General features: G+C 42.3%; 1 protein-coding gene across 2 annotated transcripts; it reads left to right on the forward strand.

Annotated features, from left to right (window-relative positions):
* The first annotated feature begins 8 nt into the window (after positions 1-8).
* LOC307040440 (protein arginine N-methyltransferase 8-B) lies at positions 9-27977 on the forward strand. 2 transcript variants are annotated; one of them, XM_079683268.1, is made up of 12 exons: positions 9-744; positions 4677-4922; positions 6435-6590; positions 15377-15440; positions 16073-16093; positions 16377-16448; positions 16932-17074; positions 18020-18107; positions 19332-19447; positions 22721-22871; positions 25913-26034; positions 26919-27977. In XM_079683268.1, exons 1-12 carry the CDS (start codon positions 676-678, stop codon positions 27000-27002), a joined length of 1332 nt encoding a protein of 443 aa, XP_079539394.1. In that variant the 5' UTR covers positions 9-675; the 3' UTR covers positions 27003-27977. The 2 variants fall into 2 exon arrangements, with proteins under 2 accessions (XP_079539394.1, XP_079539395.1); XM_079683269.1 differs by lacking the exons at positions 16073-16093; positions 16377-16448 and having other exon boundaries at positions 10-744.
* The last annotated feature ends 2 nt before the right edge of the window (positions 27978-27979 follow it).

A 27979-nucleotide genomic window follows, 5' to 3' on the forward strand; every position in this document is an offset into this window, starting at 1 on the left:
ATCCAAACTCCTGGGCAGGCAGCGTGTAGCACTTTGAGAGGATGGAGAGCGGGATAAATGGAGAAGAAGAGCTGGATTCCTGAGAGGAGATCCATTAAACGAAAATCAGGGGGGGCTGACCATTACGGGTGGCATGTGGTAGCTGATAAGAAATTCGTGGGCACGTGTTAAGAGTCGCCAGATTTCTGTGCATGCACTCAGCGGCAAGGCGCTCTGTGAGGCAGCGGACGGTGTACTACATGGAATCAATGTTGCGGAGCAGGAATCAATCAAACTGGGGCTAAAACACTGTTTTCAAGACAATCTGCCGTTTGGTGCTGCATTCTGGAACTCCTGACAGCGCTGTTCGGGTCATGGAGAAAGGACATTCATACCAATAATTTTCCAGCTGATGCCAAGGATGCCTTTTCCTTCTATGCTCTCCAGCAATGCGCCCCAGTGGACTCCAAACTTTAGTACGATGGAATCAACTCTTAATCGCAACAGTGGCTGCAATGCTTTTGGGACCTCGTTTAGTTTTGTGTCTGTTCCGAGTCTTAGAATGTCTAAAGAACACTGCAGTGTGGGATGTGAATGATAGTTATTATAAATTAATAAAGAAGAGGTTGGTTGAGGCGAACTCTCTCGGCTCATCCTCTTTACTTTTATCTTGTGAACATTTTTGCGACGGCTCCTATGGGAATTAAGCACTCGTCCCGCTGTATGCTCCTCAGGAGAAAAATGGCGGAGTCTGAGAGCATTGAGGTAAGTGTGAGATATACACCATTGATTTTCAGAGGAAACACGTGAGTGCTCGTTCAGAGCCCTAAACGTGTCACATCATATTAAGCCATTTAGTAGAAGTTGCACCACGGACAAAATGCAGATACTGACAGGGAGATTGCAGTCTGAGGGACCCCTGCATTACACCCCTGCATTAATTTAATATTCATTTTGTGCAGTGAGTGTTTCCAACATCGAGCACATTTGGTTTCACTTTAAATTATAGTAGGCTACAGCGATCAAATTGTTCCAAGGAAAATCTTATTTTACAACAACTTGCCCAGTCTGTTCAGCGTCGTAAAACATCTATATATTGTGTCATCTATTTGCGTAAAAACACCCCGTTTTAATAAGGAATATGATGTGAGCATGGTGATGTTTAACGGGACAGAATGTGCTGCTGCTTCAGACAACTTGCGCTGTCCAAGGTACTGCAGCACCTTGCAGATGAAGAGGAGAGCGCCGATGTGAGGAGCAGTTTGTGGAGAAAAGTACGGTGAGCTAAAGACGTATTGGTTCAGCAGCCTACGAGTCCACATTATTGGTTCCACGTAACACTCCTAAAGGGATCCAAACGGGGATAGTTCGGTACATTTAGAAAGAAATCGACGGATTCTAACTGGACCAATCGATAGCTCAAAAACAAAAACATCCTAAAAATCACAAACGATGTCTCTTAACGACCGTTTAATGTAGTAACAAAACTAAACAATTGGTAACAAAATAAGTCAATTTGCACAGTCATCCGAGCTGTGCAACTTAAACCACAACCTGCAGCCACAGGAGACGCGCAGGGACCGTCTACAAAGTGTAGGCTGAGTCTATCTCTCTCGCGGGCACTGAGTCACAGTTCCTTCCCATTTTAAAATTAAAATGTCCCTCAACTGTGATGAAAGGCGGCTCTGCGTCACTGCAAAGCTTCTATATAAATGTTGTTGTGTCCACGGAATGCAAGTTTACCAAGATGTAATATTCAAAGCTCCCTGAATGGGAACTTTGATCAAAAATGGATGTGGGCCTCCCCTTTGTGAAATAACTTTGAAGCACTACACTGAATAATAGTAGAGGTATTAAATATTTTAGACAAGGAAAAATAAGCACAACATCTTTAAAGGCATATTTCTTCCAAACAAGTATTTCAATATAACCATATGAGGCCATTAATGTGTGAAGTTATTTTGGTATATGTATGACAGGGAAGTTTTTGAAAACATGTTCTAATTTGTATTATTGCACTTTGTAGACAGTCCCTGCGCACTTCTCTTTCCTCCTGCTGCAGGTTGATACCAATGCTTAGCGTGTATTGGCTTGTTTTGACAAAAATTAGGTTGTAGCCCATTGTCTACATTACTACAATTGTAAAGAGACGTGGTACGTGTTTTAACAACCATTTGTTTATGAGACATTGATTTGTCAATTTCAAATCCGACAATTTCTAACCTCACCAATCTAACAGGGATTCCTTTGATGCAGGGAATAGTTAAAGTCTATCAATTGCCCCACCTTCCAAATGTACATTATACACCTTTGATTGAAATAATAATCTACTGCATTTTTTGTATTTATTTATTTTTTAATTCAGAGCAGCACAACATGAGCCCAATATTTTTATTGAGTGCAGTGCCACATCGGTATTCACAATGCAACTAAGCAGTGCTGATAAGTCATGCATTAAAGATTCACCCTGAGAAGCCTCATGTTGCAACATAGCTCATAAAAAGGAAAAGTTACTCCAAATCAAGTTTATTAGTAGAAGCAATCGCAAAAGTCTTATTTTATCGATGAAGTCAGCAGGAACTGCATTAATTTTGCTCCTCTGTGTTGTTTTGGAAAGTTAGATTTTTCAGAGGCACCTAAGTGCCATAATGGGAGAAGACCAAAGTGATTCTCTTTCCTCATGATACTGATTTCCCTCAACCTTATGGCAGGAAAAAGCTTTTCCTGTATCTGATACCTTTTTGCGGATATGAATTCCATTGAGTTTTACTGCATTATCCTCCTACTGAGATTTTAACAGAGGTGTAACACAAATGTACAGAAGTGCCTGTGTGTCCCCGCAGAAGTGCCAAGTCAGTCCTTCTCTTACAACAATCCTATCCTCCATGAAGGCCCGGGGATCAAGTCTGAAATACAACCCTAAATGTGTTTATCTGTCTGGGGGCGTGGGGGGCAGAGTCAAGGTCGTATGGCACTCTCTCCTTCCTCTGTCAGGGGGCATCTCAGTTACACTCACTGCAGCTGCTCCATTCTGACCGCACTGCACCCCCTGTCAAATTTAATCTCTGCGCTAAATGACGATTTTCCTGATTTGCAACTTTGAAAGGGATCCCACAATTCTGTATTAAACTTGGCAGCTTTAATCGCCGCCTCTGTGGCCCGCCTTGTAATTATTGACTCTTTAAGTGAGGGCTTGGAGCCAGCTGTTCATCAAATCCTTATTTTTTTGCTTTCGCTAGTGTAATTTATTTGTAGAAGATGCCAAGATTTCATTTGCAGTGGAAAGCGTGAAAGAACTGAGCTTCAAGGTGAATGACTATAAAGTATAATATACGGTTGCTGACAGATGCCAGCACGTTACAACGGCCCACAACATTTCCATTAGGAGAAGAACGCTGAAGTTACAAAAACGATGCAATAAAAACAACTGTGCGAAAACACATGCAAATGAACAAACATCTTCACTATCTTGAAAACACATGCGCAGCATTTCGAAAACATTCACCAACTTGAGGAAACATGCGCAGCGTTAACGAAAAGTGGTGCATAAACACAACTCTGCAAGAAGCTAACAAACACAATGAAACAGGGACACTAAAAAGTGAAGTTGCAGTTAAGGCTCCTTGATTATTTCAATTATAACCACATCTCAAGAATATTAGCCTCAGAAATAGTAGGTTAATATGCTGCGCAGCACTGAAGTGCACCCTCTTCAGATCAACATCATGGCTTTAAGGATTAGGAGAAGTTGGTATTTTCCTTTTTAATAAGGGAAATGCAAGAAGTTTTTTGAAATGTAAAGACACCTTAATGGTAATATCATTTTTATAACTTCAAATCCTTTAAAGCCAAGGAGAAGGCAGCTGTGCAATTATCATTACTTTAGGGATGGAGAGGGGAGTAATGGAAAATACTTTGTTCCTACAGTATATAAAATGTAAGCGAAATAACTATTTAATATGCAACTTTTTTGCTTTCCGGAGATTAAAGATTAAATATGGTGATGTATAACTAAAGCATCCCTCCCATACACCTATTTTCGTTCACGGCGCAATAATTTACCATTTATTATTAGAAGGCTGAAAGTTGGAACGAGAACAAACACAATAATCGGCTTATTGGCACATAACAGAGAAACTGGGAATCTGTTTCTCCACCTCCCTCACATTGTGTCTTACTCCCAAACTAACACACACACATACACACACACACACACACACACACACACACACACACACACACACACACACACACACACACACACACACACACACACACACACACACACACACACACACACACACACACACACACACCCTGTGGCTAGACCTTTCCAGCTGGCCTGAGAGGTGATAATCAGCGCATTATGGGTGGACCGTCTGTGCAGAGCAGAGCTTTCTTGCCATCCCTCTTGCCTTCTGTTCACAGACTTCATGTCAGTATCAAAGTATTCTCCAGACTCAATGAACTCTCTGGACTCTGTGAAACCACCAGACGGATTCTTGTAACAGTAGACTGACAGTTGAGCTAAGTGGGAAATAGCATATGAAATGGATAAAGATTAGGGCATGAATGCAAATCGCACCTTGATGTTACCTCCACATTTTGTGTCTTACTCGTAAAGTGATTTGGATAACTAGACCTTAGAGTTCTTGGCCTCAATGAACAATTGTTCCTCTCTTTCTCTCTGTTTCTAGCAGCCACAGCCGCAGCCACGGCCGATTCGCATAATTCAGTCCCAGTCGGCGCAGCCCACCTCATTGCCCAAGCCGGTGCCTTCCATCCAGCATGCCTCGCGGCCTCCTCTGCCGCCACACACACCACATGTGGCCAGCCTGGCCGCCCCTCCTGGGCGGGGGAAGATTTCCAAGTTCCTTAGCCCAGAGGAGATGACCTCACGAGACTACTACTTTGACTCTTACGCCCACTTTGGTATACATGAGGTATGTCATATTGCAGTGAGAATCACTCTTCTGTCTTGTTCCTGTCTGTTTCTTGTCAGGGTTTATTTTATACTTTGTAACATGAAGGAGCGGAATTTTTTCATCAAATAGTGTCAGCAACTAAAGTCCAGTATGAACTGCACTTAAAATAATTGCTATGTACACATAACTCTTTGGGTTTCCACAATAGAAATCAATAAAAATAAAAAGAAAGACTACTTAAGACTACTAAAGATAGTTTGTACTGGACCCTATGGAATATGCATTTTTATTCATCAGATGATAGTTATACCAGCAGCTCCACATGTACGTACAGCGGCAAACTTAGGGAATAGTCTTTCATTCTCACAGTGACGTAATATTACATCTTAATTCTGTCATTTTGCAAATTGTTCAACTTGCAGAAGACATTGTTGTTATAGTAAATGTCAAATATAATTCAGAGAACACAGTGAAGTAATTGCTCCATTATTTTAAACCTGAGTGTAAACATATTTAAGTTCGAAGATGCATTGAATAAAAATAAAACCAAGAAATATCCCTGCAAGATCTATTTAAACGGTAAGATAATATCATTTTACCTCAGACTTCTTATTTGATGTCTTGTGTTTTTTTCCAGTCATGAATAAAATGTCAACCATTAGGAATTGAGCCTGAATTGCAAATGAAACTCGTAATTTGTGATGTCATTTTCACTAAAAAGAGCTCTAGTGTACATTATTAATTCGGTTTGAAAATAGAACAAAATGAGGCAAAAAGCTCAAATCTGCACAGCAACTTTAAAAGGCCAGACTAAAGCCTTGATCTAACTCCAGGGTAGATGACAAAAACTAGATCATGCAGACCCTCATGGCTACGCAGGGACCATGAATCGGTCTTTGATTCCCGCTGACGTTGGTCTCTGTGTTTTTATTTGTCTTCACTTCTTTTTCTCTTTTAGACCTAATTATTTCAGACTCCTCTATTATTAGTTGGAAATGCACCATAATGATGATCTTGTGTGACACTTTTTGTGAACTCCCAGCCTCCTCATGCTCTAGACTACACAAACAACCTATAATAGCTTAAATATTTATGTCCTAGACAGTTAGAACCATGGGTGGGGTTATGATCAACCAATCCTATCAAAGGACATGAGATCTAATATAATAACATAGACGTTCCTATATGACCTGTGAGATTAATCTTTTATATTTCTGGGTAGAAGGTCAGGGGTCGTTTTATTTTGTCGTTTCCTCACACTCACGCATGCATGGATTCAGACAAAGAATGAATGCTCATGGGGTTTATTGGAAAATCAACCCTGGATTTGAATATAGAACCATAGGGCTGAGAAAATATATAGAGTTTGATTATGTGTGTTATTTTCCACCGCTCCTCTACAGATATCCCGTCAAATCCAGCCCCCTGTTGTCCAGCCAATGTTGTTAATTCACAAAATAAATTGTCCCTCTCCTCACGGGTTAGCTGTGTCCACATCTTCCTGAAATGATTTCTCATATGCTAAACCAGGAGATGCTGAAGGACGAAGTGAGGACGCTCACCTACAGGAACGCCATGTACCACAACAAGCACGCCTTCAAGGACAAAATCGTTCTGGATGTTGGAAGCGGGACTGGGATCCTGTCCATGTTCGCGGCCAAAGCAGGGGCAAAGCACGTGTATGGGGTAAGACGTGTTTCCTTTCAGCAGAGCGTTATCATGCTGGGCCTGACAAGCTGCTCACACTGTGTGCACGTGCTGTATCTGTATGACAGGCTCTCAGCACATACATGTTACCGCATTTTCGTCAGGCTCCCTTTTATCTTCGTGAGAGATTTCGTGTGACAGGTAGATGATAAAACGGTGTGGCCTCTCCGGCAGGCTGACAGGATTAGCTTTAGCGTTTTAAGAGCTCTTTCTGTTTATCGATTAATGGAGTAGAATGAATTGCTAGTCAGGGCATGTCTGAGGATACATGCTGGATACCCTCCACCGGTTTGAGATAACAATGTAGAACTTCATTTCTTTCTTCAGGACAACACTGTATTTGCTCTCAGGGGAGGAATGGTTTACTTGGAAATATCAAGAGATATCATGTGTAATGTGTGCCTTGGCCTCGCTTCCCAAATTTGGATTCCTTGCTTATTTGGCTGTTTTGTAAGTTCTTCAGTGGTTTTCAACCTTGGGGAGAAATATGGAATAGTTTATTTTCCCTTCTTAATTCACTGTAGAGGCGAGTCCAATGTGTGTAAGAGAGATATTAGAGACTATTTTGATAATAGGTTTCACTTGGCCAACGGTTATCTCCTCAACTGTAGTTGACAACTAGAGATTTATGTTATTAATCATACCAAATTATTCTCAGATGTAGGTCCCTGGAGCAAAATCTTTTCAAATGGGGGTCTGTGACCTAATGTGTATCAAATTCTTTGTAGTTAAACCTGAAATACCACTTCAGTTTGTGCTTAATCTCACATTTGCGATGCTTCTGTCCATCTGGAAAGGATATTTCTACATAAATGGGGCTAAGATATCTGGGATTTATTTGACCTTCGGCTTAGATGCTCTTAGTTTGAGGTCTGCACCGATGCCCGATACCTTTATCAGACCTAAAGCTTATAAAGCTCCATGTGAAAGATGGGCTTGTGAGGTGGAAGTACTGGGCTATGGGCCAATAATAGCATCACTCTGCCATATGGGCCTTGTTACAATAAAAATGAAAAGTGATAACCTCTCTGGCTCCATATACTGTAAGACATAAAATACTCTTTCATGCTTAGGACCATATGTATCATAGAGCCATATAGTCATAATACACTGGTTCCACATTCATTCAAATGTATTGTAATACACATCAAATAAACAACCGTTGTTTGTACATTTATTTCTGCTTGAATTTGTATCTCCCCGACAACATTTTTGAAAATACAAAAAGATGGCTCTCTGGCTCCATCTGCATTTCTATTTCATTCCGATTAAATTTGGGCCTTCAGGAGTTTTTTTAAGATCAACAACCATTTCCAGCCTAAAAAAGATTATTGATTTTGAAGCAAGCCTGAGGGCTTTGAATAGATGAAGGAGTGTGAAACCTTTTCTCCTACTTTTATGTTTACTAACAGCACTTCATTACAATCCTTGGTTAGCAATACTTTCGTAGTATTTTAAAACTTTTAAAAAACAGCGGTAACATTGACTAGTTGTATACAATGGTGGCTCAACTAATTACTGACTTAATGTGACTCACAACTCAAACACGTGCATGACACCTGAGCAGAATAAGAAACCTGTTGTGTCTTCAGACAGAAGGGCTAGCAGAAGTCCACCGTGACGAGCTGAGTGACATTGACTCTTCATGACACTGGTTTGAGGTGCAAGATGCCCTGCTTGAGTGTGTGTTGAATCTAAATGTGACCTCGAGGCTGCAACTGGAGCGGAGCGTGATGGACAGAGGGCTAATGGCTGTCTGTTCTCGCAGAGTTCACTGAGAGAGTGGAGGAATCATGGCCAATTAGAGGGCTGAGGCTTGTATGTCTGCGAGGGCTCAGGCTTACATAAACCTAGTGCAACATTAGGCATTGTTGACACAGCCTGGTGTTAATGGGCAGGAGACAGACAGAAGGCTTTGTGCGCCCCAAGCAGCCTCCTGACCGCTGCTCCACTAAAAGGCAGCAGAGAATAGGGCTTCTCCAGGGAGGCAGTGCTAATGTCAAGTCCCTGCACCCTGTATGCCTGCTCAGCAGGGAAGCTGGTGACCTCAGCTAGGATGCAGATGCCAGAATATCATGTCAGTGTGTATGGCAAACTGCATATGGAACTGTCATTATTGGGATATTCTTTGATATTACACTATATTTAGCTGACACTTTTATTCAAAGCAGCTTATATTTAGTGCAAAAAAAACAAGAAGATACAAATTCAAGAAACAGCCAGAAACTGAGACATACAGTATTAGCCAGACAAGCAGAGATGTGTGCGTCAGGGGCGGCACCAGGGGGGAGCTAGGGGGTGCTGAAGCACCCCCCAGGATTGCCAAAGCACCCCCTAAGCATCCCCAATAAATATGTCTTTTTTTTTTTTTAGAGAATTGTTATAATTTTTAAATTAAATTAAATTAGAAAAGTTATTGATTACATCAATGCAAATGTGAAACAAACAAATGTTTGACCAAAAACATAAAGCCAACACAGGTGATTAGGCCAATGGCCAGCACCCATTAGATTTTTGACCTACCCATAGGCTAAATTACTTTGTGACACTTGAGTGACTTCCTGTTAGCTGGAGCGCCAAATTATTTGCTAACGGCAAAGTGACAAATGGATCGTTTTTTAGTCCTTAAACGTCCACGTGTGGACATTCAATCAAAACCACCTGAAAGCGAGAGGGATTCTGCACATAATAGGCCTCGTGAGTACAAGTAGCTTACTTCTGGCTCTCTGTGTTTCATTCAAGCTCTGCTCTGTGTGTGTTTGGCACGAGCCATTTTGTGTGCGCGCGCGAGCACCGGTGGGTCTCTACCGGAGATCGTTGTGGTTAGCATCTGGTGCTAGCTAGCCAAGCTAATGGATATAAGGAGCTTTTTCAACAACAAAGTGGAGGGAGAACTCTCTCCTGTCACACTGAGAGTCTCAGATAACCTCAGCTCAGGTAAAGTAAAGGACTCTCAGTGTTTAGATAGTTAACTTTAGTCTAGTTATCTCAGTGGGTCTCAAACGTTTTGTTTTAAAAGGGGAGTGATTTGTAAAATATCTATAAAGAAATAGTAAATCTGTTTACAGTTCTGTTTCATATGTATGTTGAGAGATGTATCCATGAATCTCTTAATTTTGCTCTCAAAGTGCACCAGATTGATGCTTTTAACTTCAATATTTAAAAGAAAATCTTCGGGAGCATTTCAAAATGCAAGATGTGGGGGGGTGCTAGTGGATCGCCGCAGCTGTTAGATTAACATTAACATGCTTATATTGTAGTTCTAAGTGCAATGCCTTGCGGCCTGTAGCACAATCCTTGATGGAGCATATGTGTGGGCAGGAAAGGAGTGAGCAGAGAGTAGAATAGTTGTCGATTTTTGTTCTGTTTTCTGTGACTATCTGCCTCACCCTCTCAGACTTTCAGGTGCGCGCGCTACTAAAGAGACGTGTTACCATGGAAACCAAACAATGGTGTAGCTGTATTAAAGTCCGACTGGAAACAGTCCTGAGTAAATCTGATTTTGTCAGAAATCGGGAGAAATATGACCCCGGGAGGAAACCGGGAGAGGGCAATGAAATCGGGAGTCTCCCGCGAAAATCGGGAGGGTTGACAAGTATAAGTTGCAGTAGAAAATTCAACTGTAGCGCTGGTGCATTAATGGGAAACCCTTAAAGTTTGAGCACCCTCTAGGAAACGTCAAGCTACCCCACAGCACCCCCTAGAGAAAATCTCTGGCGCCGCCACTGCGTATCAAACATCTCCGGTATCAGATTGGTGAAAAGACAGCAGATAGAATCAGTTGTGTACAATATGCATTACTGTGGTAGTAGAAGCCATGAGGCCAAATTACAGAGTGGAGTGAATTGGTTTACAGAGAAAAGAGGAGGATACCCAGGAAGGACCCCTGTGGAACGCCACAGTATAGTACGCTTGTTATTCACAAAAATAATTGATACAAATATGTATTTTCAAACAAATGTTAGGTTAAGTGAATTAAGTAGGTTTTTTGTCCATTTTAAGAGTTAATAGTGTCACGATCTGTCTGTGTTGTGTTTTGTCTTGTCTTTTTCTGTCTTTGGTTTCCTGTTTTATTTTGAAAAGTGTTCACCCCCTGTCTTGCCTGTTGCTTTCTGTCTGTTTTCCCTCCTACCTGATTACCCGATTGTGTTCACCTTGTGCTCCTGTATTTTCTCCTCCCTCCTCACCTGTCTCTTGTTTGTTTGATTAGTACTGTGTGCATTTAGGTTCTGTGTTTTCTGTTAGTCTTTGTGAGTTCGTTGTTTGTCTTTGACTTTCTCGGGGTAGTGTTCTGTTTTTTACATTTTGGCCTTGGAATAAATGTATTTTTCTTTGAAATCTGCATTTGGTCCCTGCCTGCTTCACTCAACCCTGACAGAAGGAACTCACCAAGGATGGGCCCAGCAGATTATTTTGAGCTATAATTACTCAGTTTTTCCTTTTCTTTGACTGGCTACTCTGATAAGTGGAGGGGAGCGTCTGGAGTTCAGCAGCGAGAGGCTGAGGCGCACCAGATGGCTATGGAGAAACCAGGTCTAGTGAAATTCTTACCTGGCTGGATCTTGGACTTCCTCTCGGTGTGTGATTCCCGGCCTGCTAGCCCCAGGCATGTTAGCTCCCTGCCTCCCAACTCCCAACCTGACACCATACGCCTCGGTGTGTTCCGTCTGGAGTCGGCCTCTGCTTCTTCCCCAGTTCCTGCTCCTGTCCGGGAGCCGTTCTCTGGAGCTCGTCTGGCTTTTGGAGGTCCACGGAGCCTCCAGGGGGCTCCTGGGAGGGGGAGTCGCAAATCCAGGCTGGCATCCCGAGCCCCAAGAGCCATAGTTCTGGCCCCAGTTCTGGCCCCAGCAGCCATGGTTCCAGCCTCAGTTCTGGCCCCAGCAGCCATGTTTCCAGCCCCAGTTCCGGCCCCAGCAGCCCTGGTTCCAGCCTCAGTTCCGGCCCCAGCAGCCATGGTTCCAGCCTCAGTTCTGGCCCCAGCAGCCATGGTTCCAGCCCCAGCTCTGGCCCCAGCAGCTATGGTTCCGGCCCCAGTTCCGGCCCCAGTTCTGGCCCCAGCAGCTATGGTTCCGGCCCCAGTTCCGGCCCCAGCAGCCATAGTTCCGGCTTCAATTCCGACTCCAGTACCGGCCCCAGCAGCCATGGTTCCGGCTTCAATTCCGGCTCCAGTTCCGACTCCAGTGCCAGCCCCAGCAGCTATGATTCTGGCTCACGTTCCGGCTCTCCGGCCCACTCCAGTCCCTCGTGTTCTGTCGGTGTTCCGGCCCACTCCAGCTCCTCGTGTCCTGTCGGTGTTCCGGCCCACTCCAGCTCCTCGTGTCCTGTCGGTGTTCCGGCCCACTCCAGCTCCCCGTGTCCTGTTGGAGGTCCCGGCGTCACCTGTTCTGCCGGGGGTCCTGCCGACACCAGATCCTGTTCCGTTGGGGGTCCCGCCGACTACTCTCCTGCCGGGGGTCCTGCAAACCCTATGTCCTGTCCCGTTGGGGGTCCCGCCGACTACTTTCCTGCCGGGGGTCCTGCCAACCCTATGTCCTGTCCCGTTGGGGGTCCCGCCGACTACTCTCCTGCCGGGGGTCTTGCCAATCCTATGTCCTGTTCCGTTGGAGGTTCCGCTGGGGGTCCTGCCAGCTCCTTGTCCAGTCCCGTTGGAGGTCCCGCCGACTACTCTCCCGCCGGGGGTCCTGCCAATCCCATGTCCTGTCCCGTTGGGGGTCCCGCCGACTACTCTTCTGCCGGGGGTCCTGCCAACCCTATTTCCTGTGCCATTGGATGTCCCACCGACTACTCTCCTGCCGGGGGTCCTGCCAACCCTATGTCCTGTCCCGTTGAGGGTCCCGCCGACTACTCTCCTTCCGGGGTCCTGCCAACCCTATGTCCTGTGCCGTTGGAGGTTCCGCTGGGGGTCCTGCCAGCTCCATGTCCAGTCCCGTTGGAGGTCCCGCCGACTACTCTCCTGCCGGAGGTCCTGCCAATCTTATGTCCTGTTCCTCTGGGGGTCCCGCCGACAACTCTTCTGCCGGGGGTCCTGCTAACCCCTTGTCCTGTTCCGTTGGAGGCCCCGCCATCACCTGTCTCGCCGGGCGTCCTGCCAACTCCTGGTCCTCTTCCGTGGGGGATCCTGCCGAAGCCTGTCCCACCGGCTCCGGTTCCTGTTCGGCCAACACCGGGTCCTGCCCGGCCTCCGGAGCTGTCTGGTCTTTGCCCTCGAGCCCGGCCCCCTGAGAGCCGCGTTCTTCGCCCTCGAGCCGGGCGCCCTGAGAGCCGCGGTCTTCGCCCTCGGGCCCGGCCCCCTGACTCTTCCTGCCGCGGTCCTCGCCCTCGTGCCCGGCCCCCTGACTCTTCCTGCCAAGGCCTTCGCCCCACCATGGTCTCTGCCTTGCCCCCGGGCCGTCCGCCCGAGACCCCATCCTTGGTCTCTGCCTTGCCCCCAGGCCGTCCGCCTGGGACCCCTTCCGGGTCCTCCGCTGTGCCCCTGGGCTGTCGGCCCGTCCTCCGGACCCCCTCCGCCCACCCTGTTGGCCCTAGTTTTGTGTCCCTCCACCCACCTGCTGAACTTTTTTTGGGACGTCTGGGATCCGTCCCTTGACGGGGGGGTGCTGTCACGATCTGTCTGTGTTGTGTTTTGTCTTGTCTTTTTCTGTCTTTGGTTTCCTGTTTTATTTTGAAAAGTGTTCACCCCCTATCTTGCCTGTTGCTTTCTGTCTGTTTTCCCTCCTACCTGATTACCCGATTGTGTTCACCTGGGGCTCCTGTGTTTTCTCCTCACCTGTCTCTTGTTTGTTTGATTAGTCTCATGTGCATTTAGGTTCTGTGTTTTCTGTTAGTCTTTGTGAGTTCCTTGTTTGTCTTTGACTGTCTCGGGGTAGTGTTCTGTTTTTGGCCTTGGAATAAAGGTATTTTTCTTTGAAATCTGCATTTGGGTCCTGCCTGCTTCACTCAACCCTGAAAAATAGTGTTATTTAGTGATGATAATATCGAAAAGGGCAATTTTTGGGAAAGGTTAATCCTGACATCCTTAATGTTCAGTGTCCCAAGCGTAGTACCCCCTTGACCAAAAAGTACCATGAGAGTCCAAGGCAACAACTGAGTGCTTCCATTATTTAACGTTTCTCCACAAGTGTCCCATCGGGCTTTGCCTTTTTTCGTTTTTTAATCCACAGCACCTAGAGTTCATTCAAGAGTCCCCTGTTTGATTACCACCAGATGGATCTCTGGCAGCATGAATAAGTTGGAACACCTCTGACAAACCGAGTCCCAGGGCAGGTAGAACAGAGTACACACTGAGGGGAAAATCAATACTCTCAGACTCCCTGATGCTGTAAAAGGTCCGTATTGACAAATGCCTCCTCCTGAATTATGCTCTCATTTAGTTTTGGAGCTGCCTGCTAGAAGTGTCCCCGAGTTTATTCTGATGAATGAGGGAGCTGTATTGTGTTATAACTATGTTATTGCTGGCGCCTCAATAAATCAGCCATCAGTCCCGCAGAGGTGGGCAGAATAGGAAGATATATGTCAAGCTTAGGACTTGCTAAAAGTAAAAAGATTGGAGCCTGCCTGTAGGAAAATGGGACAGAGAACTGGGTATTTGAATCAATGGGTGTAAGAAAAAAATTGTAGGGTGAGGATCATTTTAAATAATTTAAAATGAAAATTCATCTAGAAGTATAAGGTCCCATCGGAGCAAAATGGCTGGTTGCAGTAATGCGGTGACTAATCTTCCCTTTAATTACTTGTACTAAGATTATCTGGCAGTGTTTCAGGGCCTGGCACAGAGGCTGGTCGCCCTGTAAACGCTTTGTATTTTATCTTTCAATATTTTCGTCATATCCCACACGCAAACTAAGTCAAAAGGCCACCTTAGAGGCAGTCCTGGCTAACGATTAGGTGGAATAGAGAATAGAGTGACACACATAGCACGCGTGGGCAGAGAAATTAGAACTTGTGTGGGCTTGGCTCATCTCTAAGACTCTGACAAGGCTACTTACCTGGAAGTTGTGGAAATAAATAACAGGATAAAAAAATAAAATAAGTATACCTGACACACACACACACACACACACACACACACACACACACACACAAAACTGTACCCCTCACGTTTGTTATGTTTTGTTCAGTCGGATAATCTCCACATGTCTACCCTACTTTTATAATTTTCTAATCATAAATCTATTGATCATAGATCTATCAATTCGATTTATGATTAGAAAATTATAAAAGTAGGGTAGACATGTGGAGATTATCAAACTGAACAAAACGTGATCCGTCTCTTGAATGTGTGTCAACCACAGACCTTATTTCGAGGTATTTTCCGGAATCCTAAGAAATTGCATTGCTTTTTTGTCGAAGGAACCGGAAGAAGCTTACTTCCGGGTTTTAGGAAACGTCACTGTGGCACTCTATATACACACATTTAGGTTCAGTAGGTATCTTCTCCTCCAGTACCCCCCTTCAAATTAGGTTCAGTAGGTATCTTCTCCTCCAGTACCCCCCTTCAAATTAGGTTCAGTAGGTATCTTCTCCTCCAGCACCCCCCTTCAAATTAGGTTCAGTAGGTATCTTCTCCTCCTGCACCCCCCTTCAAATGAGGTTTATATATGGACAATTTATGCTGATAGAGCTTGTATCCAAGGTCAACATCCGTACAGCGGTAACATTTAAAGGGCATGTTATTGCAAGTGATGCCAGTCCATTAAAGATATTCTTCCTAAAGCAGTCCTCCATCCATGGTTATTTAATTAGTTCATTTTCTTTTTCCCTGCCAGATTGAATGTTCCAGCATATCAGAGTACTCAGAGAGGATCATCAAGTCCAACCACCTCGACAGTGGTAAGATCTGCAGCTATTCACCCTCTCTATGATCTAATTAGACTGCACTTTGCTTGCAGTGAAGGGAGCAACGAACTAGCTTTCAGTCGTGAAATACATACAGTAGTGAATGAGGAAGAAGGAAAAGAAGAAGTAGAAGAAGTGTGGGGTATCCTAAAGATCAAGATTTTGAAGGATAGTGTCTCTGATCCTGTGTTGATTATTCCATACTGCATTGGACCATCTCATCTGTATTCATTTGCACATTGAAACTTCAAAGCATACTGTATGTTTAAATCATAACACCTCGGTAACTTTGAAAACAGATTTACTCCCAAGCTTCTGACTGTGTATCCACCAAATGATAGGTCCATAAACCACTCTGTCAGCCAAAGCCAAACCTATGAATATCAAGTATGCACTGGTAATTGGAAGGGGATTTAACACTATGTAGCAATCACTAGTTGAAGTATAAGGGTTAGCTTGTCATTCTGACGGACACTTTGTATCACCGGATGAACTTGTCAATTAGTTATTTTCAAGGCTGAACATACAAACAAACAAACTGTTGTGTCTCGTCAAATGTGTTAGTTATGTATTATGTCTGTCATTTCCTGTTTTATTTTGTACTTACCTCTTGTCTTTCATTTCAGGCCCTGTTTCTTCCTCCCCTTGTGTGTTTTTCCCGCCATCATCAGTGGCCGTTTCTCAATGTCGAGTAAAGCTGCTGCAAAGCCACTATTTCAAGTATACTACATCATCGAGTGGCGCCGAATGCTGGGCATTTAAACAGTCCTTCGGCGCCACTCGATGACGTAGTATACTTGAAATAGTTGCTCTCCAGCAGCTTTACTCAACATTGAGAAACGGCTAGTGTCGGCCCCGCCCCTGATTGTTTCCACCTGTTCCCACTCACCTCATGTTTGAATAGTCCTGTCTTCCCCTGTCCTGTGTCAGGTCGTCTTGTTTGTTTCCCCGAATGGTCGTCCCAAGCCTCAACTCCGAAAGGATTGCTTTCTCGCATGTCAGGTTATGTTATTTTGTTGATTTATGTAGACTTAAGTTTTTTCTTAAGTTCTCCTTTTGTTATGATTATTTTTTTCCTCCTTGTGAGCGCTTTTTGTTTATTCCAGCTCCTACTCTGTTAAGAGGGATTACCTGATCATTGGAATTAATAAATACATTTGATTACATTCACAACTTTGTCTATGGGTCGTGCATTTGGGTTCATCAGTTTGTGTCGAGGTCCTGACACAAAGCTCATCTCAGGAAGGGAGATCCCACCTCCATATTTACGTAAAGCACAACGGGGTGATTTCCATAAGAACACTGGCTGCCATGAAAGCACATACTGTACGAACTGATGTTTCTTACTTTGAGACTTAAATCTGCTTTCTATGTGTACCTGTGAACATATTTATACTCTTTCAGGCATTATCATAACTTCATTATATTTTGTATTTTGTACACCAAAATAAGAGCATTCAAAACAATGTGTTGTGTGTGTTGCAGTGATCACCATCTTCAAAGGCAAGGTGGAGGAGGCGGAGCTTCCTGTTGAGAAAGTTGACATCATAATATCTGAGTGGATGGGCTACAGCCTCTTCTATGAGTCCATGCTCAACACCGTCATATTTGCCAGGGACAAGTGGCTGGTAGGATGGGTGGAGTGTGTGTGAGTGTGTGTATAGATATGCTAGTTTATCCTTAAAATAAAATATAAGGAAAAAGGGGATTTGTTTTGGTATGATTAAGAATCCATTCCATTTATCTGGTAACCCCTTAACACAATCTTAATATAAGAAGTATTAAAATTGACTATGATAAAACAGCAAAAATCAAATATAAGTTAACTTTACTGTTAACACAATATGCTCTTTAATGCAATAACATTAACAGGAGAAAAATCATTGTAGGAAAGCATTCAAATAAGAATTCTATATTGTTAGCAGGCATGTTACATTATTAACCAGTTTGCATTGCTTTTCTCCCTCTGCCAAGGGTTTAATTATTTTTGGTTTGATCTTTTGGTACCACTTTATAATAAGACTTATTAATCATTAAGAACCATTTATAAACCAGTTCTAAAATCGTTTTCATACATCAACACAGGCGCGCTATTTGAAAAGATAACTAAGCCTTATATTGGCTACTTAGCGAGAATAAACTCAGTGAGCAACAGATACCAAGGATGCTGGCTGATGAAGAAGACAAAGTAAGCTAAGTAGCCAATATAATATTTGTATCTTTCTGTTCGGATTTTCATCAAACCTTGTAGAAGGGTGTAGCATGGGCCAATGAAAACCCATTACATTTTGGAGGGGATCCGAATAACAGGGCGGATACCAGCATTACTTTTTACTTTAAGCCCTTTCAAGTTCCCTTCTGTATGATCTTGTTATTGGAAAATAATCGTTAAAGTTTTATAATTGTACATCACGAACAGCTCTGCTGTGCCAGTCTGCGCACAGTGAATAACAACTCAATAATTTAAAGTTGTACTTGGCTGAGGAATACAATATCACCGATGTTGTAATAGCCCTTTTATAATCTGTTCTGGACTAATTGCGATTAATTTCCTTGTCTTGTTTGTCAAACAGAAACCCGGTGGATTAATGTTTCCTGACCGTGCCTCTCTGTACGTGGTGGCCATAGAGGACAGGCAGTACAAAGATTTCAAAATACATTGTAAGTTCATTATGTACAATATGTGGGGCTGATAATGTGTGTTATCTGAAGCAATACTGTGGAATGACACATGCGTCTACTATACTTCATATACTCTGCATACATCGTTGGCGGCTGTAACCGGGATTATTTCTCTACATTGTAAGTGAACCATGGTTGTAGAACACTCCACACCTCTGCAATGTACTCACACAAGAGTAGGCATGCTAATACAAACCTTTTCCATCTCTGCAAATGATTTTAAACTTTACCTCAGGCATAACACAAGCATTGGTAATTGACATTATAAGTCAACAAGCCTCTCCATCTCTATATCATCCTACTCTAAAGCTGCCAGGAGGACCGTGGGCGATGTTCTGCTGCGTAGAGTCAGTGTTAAGCCAGTGCACAACCTAGCTGACAACAGGCATGCAAACAGAACAAAAGCCAATAGGCCTCCTACTCACCCTCCCCCATACTTCTGGGAAATTATACAACCACAGTGCACCATGGGGAAGATATATCAAGTTGGCTCTCTGCATAGCAAAGATTTCCAATGATGTCTGGATACCATTATTCTCAGGCCGCGACGAGTGTTGAGCACATATTGACATCAAACTTCTTTCTCTACGGGGCAAAGTGACTTTTAGAAGTGTCCTTCTGAAGCTCTGCAGTATTCTAAGAGCATCCTGTGCTCATTAGTGCTACTCACTGCCTTAGTTAAGTGGGCAGCATGAAATCAAAAACATTACATTACCTCAGGGCTTTGTGACCTGTTCATTATCACCAGTGTTCCAACAGGCTCTAGTAGTTCTCTCTTTTTAGGGTAAAGATAAAGATGTTTGCTCACACTCCATTTTAAGGAGCTTAATGAATAATGTATGAGATTATTTAGTCAAAGCTGCGAGGATATTCAAGGCAAGAGTGGAGGCTGCGTTCAAGGCTGAAAGGCTCATGTTAAAACAAATTATCCCCAAACACAATGTGACTTTCATATGTCACAGGAAAATGGTTCCACACTGACTGGAGGCCTGACTCTGGGGTTGCATCAGAGGACTCTTGTAGTAGGCCCCCTAGTATTGCTTTACAGCTACAGCCCAACAGTTTGAAATACTGTAGCTTTTCCCCTCTAGAAAATTGAATGAAATATATCAAAACTTAAAAGGAAACTGTGTCTTATGTTTGCGATTTACAAAGATGAGTTGAACAAATGATGGGAAAGTAACCCGATGCTGTATTTACCAGGGTGGGAGAACGTGTATGGCTTCGACATGACGTGTATCCGTAATGTAGCCATGAGGGAGCCACTGGTGGACGTAGTGGACCAAAAACAGGTGGTGACCAACGCCTGCCTCGTCAAGGTCAGTAAAATGTTGACAATATTTTGGCTGAAAGCAGTTGATTCATTCAACACAAAAACTCACTACCTGTAAATGTCAGCTAGACTCAATGCAGTGCAGCAGAGATTTTACATTAGTGTAGCCGTTATACTTTCTCTGGGGATGACAGTGTCATGACTGACATATCTCAACAGCCTTTGGATGGATTGGCATGTCATTTGGTTCATGTCCATAATGCCCAGAGGATAAATCCTAATGATCCTAGTGATCCTCTTACTTTTCCTCTAGCTCCAGCAGCATTTGTGGTTTTCAGTGAAATCACAATTTTTAAGCCTCAGCTTTACTGTGTGTTTAGTGCTAATCAATAAAAGGGAACATGCTAAAACTGTTGTCTAACTAATGATTACACCTGATTAATATTATAATATTAGCATTGTCATTGTGTGCATGTTAGCATGCTCAATTTAGCATTCAGCTTCAAGCCCAACTCTGCCCAAGTACTGCTTAAGGTCAATCGGTAATATTCAGATTTTAGAGGACTTTAGAGAGATATTTGGGATGTCTTGAAGTGGGGTTGTTTGAGGGACTTATTCATATTTATTGTATTATCTACAATAGATTGTTCTCAGCATGCCACCAGTGAAGAGAAGCAGACAGGAGGCACACAAAAATATCAATGCAATAAACTGCTGGGGACAGGCCAACATAAGAAAAACATCTCTACAAAATTTGAGGCTTTTATTTATTTAGACCTTGTTTTGAGTTTGTTCTCTACATATACATTACTGATTATAGGTATTCATGGTAGAACAAACTGTTTACTAATGCTGGTTCAGTGTGCCAGAACTAAATGAGCATCCCATATAGTATGTAATAAGGAGTGATAGATAATTTAAATGAAAAGTAAAATGGCTTTAATAAAGTAAACTAGATTGCAGAAATGAAGGAGTATTACAGTGGTTCATATAGAAAAACAATAACTACAAACTATCGATTGATTGGTGAACGTATTGTATAACATTCTGTTGCTGGTATGAGTATGAGCTTGGTGTGCTGCTGTGGCCCTGTCTATGCCTCTCACTGTGGCAATTAAACTGGTCAGGCTGCTGCCATGCATGCCAATTGCAGCCTGTCTAGTCTTCCTGATTGTGCTCCATGTCATAGTGACCTTGTTATCTCTGGCATTGATTGGAAATCTCTGCCCTGTCTCGCCTCCATCCTGGTGAAAATGGCTGTGGGATCATACCTCCAGTGTTGCTTTCTCGATGTTGCTGATTGTGAAGCACATCGTTTTTATTTATCTTGATTTCATACACATTTTAATTGAAATACGATAAGATATAACATACAACCAGCAAAGAGATCAATCATGAGAGTTTAATAAAAAAAGCTATGAAGCTGATGGGAAGGTCTTTGGACTATGTAGAATATGGTCCTATATACTAATTATTATATACTAATAAAGGACTGGCTTATCTAAAGCTAGTTGAGTAGCACTTGAAATGTTTAGGCTCTGTGAAACCTGATGTACTTATATGATTCCGTTTTCTTCAAGTTTGTATCTTCTTGGTCTAATGCACTTATTGTAAGTCGCTTTAGATAAAAGCATCAGCTAAATGAAATGTAATGTAGAAAAAAGAAGCCTCAGAATATTAATGCCCCGCTGACAAGCTTTATTGTCTTTAAATGGATTACTGACCGGCCTCATTAAAGTTGAATAGCTGAGGAGAAGTACACATAGGACCTAATGTTATTAAAGTGCTGCTTGAACCTTTGGTAGCAATACTCTGCAAGGATCATAACCGAGTATAATCCGGCAGAAAATAACCAATTTACATTTACAACCTGCATGATAGGGCTCTTAAAACTTTTATTCTGCCTTCAGAGTAATTGCATGGGTGCAGACCTGCAGACATTGCAGAGCCTTATATTGTATTGTAGTCTTAAACTTTGAAATGTGACTTTGAGAAGTTTATACTGCATGACCAGAGTTAATGTCTTGTAATGTGTTTATTGGAGTGATTATTTCCTGAAGATGGCAGGGGGGGATTAGACATTAATATTTCATTGTTTTTATAGCCAGCAAACATAAGGCTCATTCCTCCACAGCTAATGTGACATCTGGTGCTAAAGCAAGCAAGCTAGCAGTGAATATCTAATATTGTTGAGGGTACACGAAATACGATTATCACACCTGCCTGCGTGTTTATCCTGCAGGGTACTTTGTTTTTTCAGGGGAGCTGCTTTCTCCTCTGTTATTCAGTGATAAAGATGATAGCTGGCGCAGTGCTGTTCACTCGACAGTAAACCACGATCTGGAACAACATGTTCTTTTCTGAACAAGGTCTAGTGGGACAACGGGTTATCAGATACCCTGTTAAACTTACTGGAATCTGGGGACACATACAGATGTGGGGTTGCCCGTGCACGAATAACACCTGGAGCCTCACCATAGAGCTCCCAGATGACCTCAGTCCCCGAATCCCTGTCCTACATGCACCGACACAAGGGTTACATAACCCTGCGGATATTTACCGGGCACAGTACCACTGGTGTCTAATGGCCGCCCTATATCATTCTGCTAGTAAAAGCTGTTCTTTCTTGATGTGTGTGTTATTTTCATCTTTAATGTAATGCATGTCAACATTACATGTACAAATTCTGGATTTGTTTCTTTAGCATTTTTAGATGATGTCATATTGTAAGTCTGTGGTTTGAACAACATGGTTGAGGTTAGAACTTTACACCATGAAGAGAAAATATAAATAGTTTGGCATTTTCGGGAAACATGCTTAGGGCTGTTGCTCTTTTCCCAAAAGTTTAATGAGAAGTGTTGAGTGTGTAATTCACTTTGGGTAAAACATCTGGTAACTAATAATGTCAGTCACAAGTTAACAATAACAATACCACTTCAAGTCCCTATAAAAAAGCTAACATCAGCAGCTGGTTTTGCTAAAATGAGTTGGCTACAAGCTAGCTTGGCTCATTGACCTACCGGCGTACCAAAAGCTCACTAATTCATTGTTATATGTTTCTCTAAACCACAAAATATTGTTCAACACTTTATGTGTGTGTGTTTTTAAGCCAGTTAGCTGTTTCTGCATGTTGATTCTTTGTGTTGAGCTAACCAGACGCTAGTTGTAGTGTTACATATAACAGGCAGGAATTAGAGTAGTATCCTTTTAACTACCTTTCGGCTAGAAAGCAACTATACATTCTTACCAAAAGGTCAAAATAGTCCTTCGCTGATATGCTCCAGATATCTGAGAAGGGTCCTTCTCTTTACTCCCATAGGAGGTGGACATCTACACAGTGAAGACTGAGGACCTGTCGTTCACCTCAGCGTTCTGCCTACAGATCCAAAGGAACGACTACATCCATGCACTGGTCACCTACTTCCACATCGAGTTCACCAAGTGCCACAAGAAGACTGGTTTCTCCACCGGTAAGATGCCTTACATGTTGTCTCATTTGTGATACAGCAATCTATGTATATGTTTCAATGTATGTGCATCTTGGAAGTATTAGAGCTACAGTATTATATGATCATAATCAGGTCGTTTATCATGGTAATGATAAACAAAACATTTCCTTTTTCATTGCCTGCCTTCACAGCAATAAAACAGCATCACCCTGGCTCCAGGTTGAGTATTTCCCTTTAGTCTACTGACAGCAAACAGAGTAGATGCTTTACTGAAGAGCTGCTTTTGGTTTCTCATTAATATATTTACTTCCCTTGATGGCTTCAGTGAGCCCTGTAGTGTAGAGATGAAATTTGCAATGCAAAAGAAGACGGCCCTTCTGATTCACAGTAAGGAAACAAGGGAAAGGTTATGGCCTGTTCTTAAAATCAACAGCTCTTACAATGAAAAACAAATAGATCTCCCCATGGAAGCACAGATCTCTGAACAAGTGAACATAAAAGGGCTCAATAGAATAGTTTATTGTAATGTGCTAATACGTTTTAGATCTGTTATCCTCAGACAGAGCGAGGTTAGTTTTTCCCCATCCTTTTAAGTCTTTATGCTAAGCTATATTGAATGTCATTAATATTCTATAGTTACCTATTGTATGCAGCAAATAAGTGTTTCTGACTACCACATTAGAAACAAGAAATGAAAGTTAAATATCCACACACTTTGATATTATCATACCGATACAAGAATCTCTGCCCAGATGTCTAAAGTTTTAACTAGTCTGTAGTGCCGCAGTTGAGTGATTGACATAGTATTAATAACTTAATAGCTTAGTAACCTGTTCCATGTGGTTGCTAAGATGTTGGAAAGAGGCTCAAACGACCACACTGAAAATGGCAAAAAAAACGCAAAGGAAACTGTTTCATGTGAGAAGATGCTGGGAAGATTTAACTATAAAAACGATATGGTTAAAGAACAAAAGGAAAACTTTGAGGACATCATTTCCAAAGTCTCTATTGCCATGTACAGTAGGCTACCAACGACTACCACATTATTGTAATCAAATGCCAAACTGCCATTTTTATATCAATGTCTGATTGGTTCCCTGTCTTTCACTTTTTATTATTTTGGTGTTGAATATTCCAAAAATGTAACTTTATAGTTATATAACTTGTATTGTTTACTTGCTCGGGCTTGCAGAGCGTCAGACATTAGTTTATAGTGAATTGTTGGCTATGGTTTATGTTAGCAAGCACTTCCTACACTACTGTAAAGGAGGGAAACTTAGAGAAGAAGGGAGGATATTCCGGGGCTTGTTTTATACCATCTGGAAACGTATTTCACATCATTAGGCAGATAGAAAACATCCACAAGAAAAGATTTTACATGAAACAGAATGCTCCCTGGAACCTGAAATCAAGGCCATCAGCTGGACAGCTTCACAAGGCACTTGCTTTATTAATGTAGCTAAAGTCAAACGGGAGTTTCTAATGCAGTCTTTGTTGGGACCAAGACATCTATCTCAATAGTAAATGTCACTGTCCCTTTACATTAGAACAACATACATCAGCTGATTGATATGAGCAAAAACAATGCTGGATTAAAGTGAGCGGGATGTTGTGTCAGAATCTGTGTGGGACTGACCTCTAGTGGTAGCCCTAAATATCTCACATTAAAATTATATGTAAAGCAGCATGTATCACTGTTGTAAGAAGAAGCTTTCTCTGCCCTACCCACTTCCCCTAAATGTATTCACTAACCATTTTCTGTTGTGCAAGTTTTCCTATTTCCAAAAAAGTCTCACTTACCAAAATGTAAGGATACAGATCTAAACTTTAACGCAGACACAAACAGACTCTGAGGCAAAGGAGGAAAAGGCAAGTCAAAGATTGCAATTCATGCTGTCGGTTAAAGAAATGCTATCTCATACTGAATTAGCATGAGACACGCATCTAGCTTGTCAGTGTCTTTTTGAACTCTGCCCCACAAAAATGTAAGAGATGCATCTGTGCTGCAGCCACGCTGATTGGCAAGTCCTTTTATGTATGGTATCACAAAGAGCTCGTGCTTAAAAGCAAAGCTACCAAGCTGGAAGGAATTCAATTTAAGAGCTACTGACCTTTTGAGTCGCAGCAAAGCGATCCGTCACAGCACTGGGTGATGCTCGCACTTATTTTAGGGCTGGGGTGTCAGACTTGACCTGTTTGTGTGTCTGTGCACACACACACAAACTCATAGACACAGAGGAGTGCACATAAGGGGGCACGATATAAAAAGCAATGAAATAAGATCTTGTCGTGAAACAGTGAAGAGGTCAAGAATACAGTCATGCATTTCCTGCCTTGTCCTTCAGCGCTGTCATCTTGAATTGAAGTGGAGCTTCCTGCTCTTTCTGCAACATTGCTTCACTTCTAAAAAGACACAGACTAGGTTCCATGCTTCTGCTCTTATTCTGTACAGTTGGTTTGTTCTCATCCTGACATTCTCGTCAGGTAGAGAAGAGACTGCATTTCTGTGTAGAGAAATAGTGAATTTTTTGCAAGGGGAAGACGTATTTAGACATTCAGTTTGTGTTCTGTCGAAACATCTTTGGTACATCTTTCTTATCAGGAATATTTTTTAAAGGATTCAATTGTTGCTGAAGAGAGGGCACACCAGCGTCAAGTGAAAGATCATTTGAATATCCATCCTTCGGATTCAAAATGTAATAGGTTTCTCCTTAGCCCATGTAAACCTTTCCACAAGATTTCATGAAGCCAGCATTTTTTTTACCGCAATCATGCTGACCATCAAACAAACATCCGAAAACATACACTGCTTGTCTGAACACTCAGGAATTGTATTTTATTATGAATATAAATAACTTTTTGCTTCTAAATATTAATAAATTGTTAGTCATTAAGATCTGATCCAGATTATTTGTAGTACTTACCACAAAAGTTGTCTAACATTCTTTGTGGAATGAACACCAGTCAAAGGGTTTCTTTTTAAGACCTGGCAACAAGCCAACACTATTGATGGCCTATAAGTGATCTAAGTCTGTGTTTCTGTTTGTGTGTGTGTGTTTCAGCACCAGATGCTCAATACACACACTGGAAGCAGACAGTGTTTTACCTGGAGGACTATTTGACGGTGCGGAGAGGAGAGGAGATTGTCGGCAGTATTGAAATGAAGCCCAATGAGAAAAACAATGTAAGTCTTTTACAGTCTGATGTTCTGGATTTTGAATTATGGCCTTTGGAGTAAAGGTAATAAGTCTTTATCCTTTTGTATACCTTTTCTGAAGTCCTAAACACAGGAACATCAAGTCAGGAAAAGGATAACCACATTATTTGTATATCCATCCTTTAGTGAGAGTTGACAGATTGTTTGCTCCTCAGTGTTGGATAGCGGTCAGGAAGGCAGCAGCACTGCAGAGGATTCCAGACAAACAACAACAGATTCTATTGTTGACCTTTTCCGTGTCCTCTCCTCCCCCTTTAGTATGAAGCTGGCTTCCTCCTGTTGTCTCAAACAAACAGGCTGTGCTTACTTAACACCGTGTTCTGCTGTCAGGACAAAATGGAAAAAAATGCTACGTGTTTGCTTAATCATTACTTCCCCTTTCAAAAGCCCAGGGGGCCGAGGGGCAAACGTTGTAGTCATAAACACTCTGATCTAAATGTTTCTCTCCTGTGTTAAAGACTTGGGACAATGGAAATAAAGGTTTTGTCAATAATGCTAACAACAGACTTTAAGTAATCATTATTTTTCACATAAAAAAAAAAAAAAAAGTTTTTATTTATTTTTTCTGTGAAAATTCGTAAATCATTTGCAATTACTATGTCATAAATGAGACTTAAATAATGTATGTTTTCTTCCAGCCCTATTACTCCATGCCCCTTTTGTGGCGGACTTGAGTTGTACAACAACAAACATTTTGAAAAATGATCTTGAAAAACATATATAAAGATCATAAACACAATAAGACTTAGAAAATAATTCACCTTACTCTTTCTTTCTCACTTGCCTTTCAGGGCTTCCGTACCCCTCTCTTTGATAACCATGCTTCTTTTCTCTCCTCTCTTAACCTGCAGCGCGACATGGACTTTACCTTTGAGCTGGATTTCAAAGGGCAGCTGTGTGAAGCGGAAATATCCCACGACTACAAAATGCGATAAGATGGACTGGGGGACAGTGGCACTGAGTACAACCCCTGAGCACCAGAGGGAGACAGAGGCACTCCCATGACCACAGACAGGCCCATTGGGTGAAGTTAGAGCAGCAGAGAATCAGAAATAAAGACCAGGCCAAAGACCAACCAGAGGTGGCCCCAATGACGATTGGCTATTGTCACTCTAGTCACTAGAGTGACAATAGTTATATCCTACTAGAGTCTAGTGTGCCATGAAGGAAGGAAGTTAGTCATGCTGACTGTTAAACACACCTGAATGTAACACAACAAAAAGAGGTCAGGAATAACTCCTAGTCTGAATGTTATTGATTATTGATGTGCGTATATGTGAGATGGAGTGATGTAATTGAGTGTTTTGCTCAGTATTTTTTTTATTTTCACAACAATCTGGACCTTATGGAGGGATAGTGTGAAAGTTACAGTAGAACTCATGTATTCAACTGCAGTATTGTCCACATTCTGGTATAGATGTAAGGGTTGATTCTCATGTTTTATTATGTAATGTAGGAAATGATTGTTAGAGGCACTTTTTTATTTTTAGTTGTGTCAGTTTAGCAATGCAGAAAGACAAACAGCAATTGAAAGCCACAGCAAAGGACATTGTAAGTGTAATGTGAATGGTAACACGTGTTTGCTTAGTCGGTGTACTAGTAGCTTTCTGTCAGTGTGTACTATTAAGAGGTGTCACACAGCCCTGTGTTCTCAGTGTGAGCATAATGTTGACATGTTAATAACAGAACTCCCCCCATCCTAAATGCCTTGACTAAGTGCCAAAGGCTTTTTCTTTTTTTCCCGTACTGCTGCATCTAGTTTTGTTTATAGTGTTATGTATGGGCGCGCCGTTGGGTTTATTAATATTAGATATAAACAAGCTATGATGCTGCTTTAGTCCTCATCTGGGCAAAATCCATGTCAAGCAATACAACCCGAAATTCTTATTAAAGAAATACTTCACCCCCAAGA

This window comes from Notothenia rossii (assembly GCF_949606895.1).
Source record: "Notothenia rossii genome assembly, chromosome: 5".
Taxonomy (NCBI): domain Eukaryota; kingdom Metazoa; phylum Chordata; class Actinopteri; order Perciformes; family Nototheniidae; genus Notothenia; species Notothenia rossii.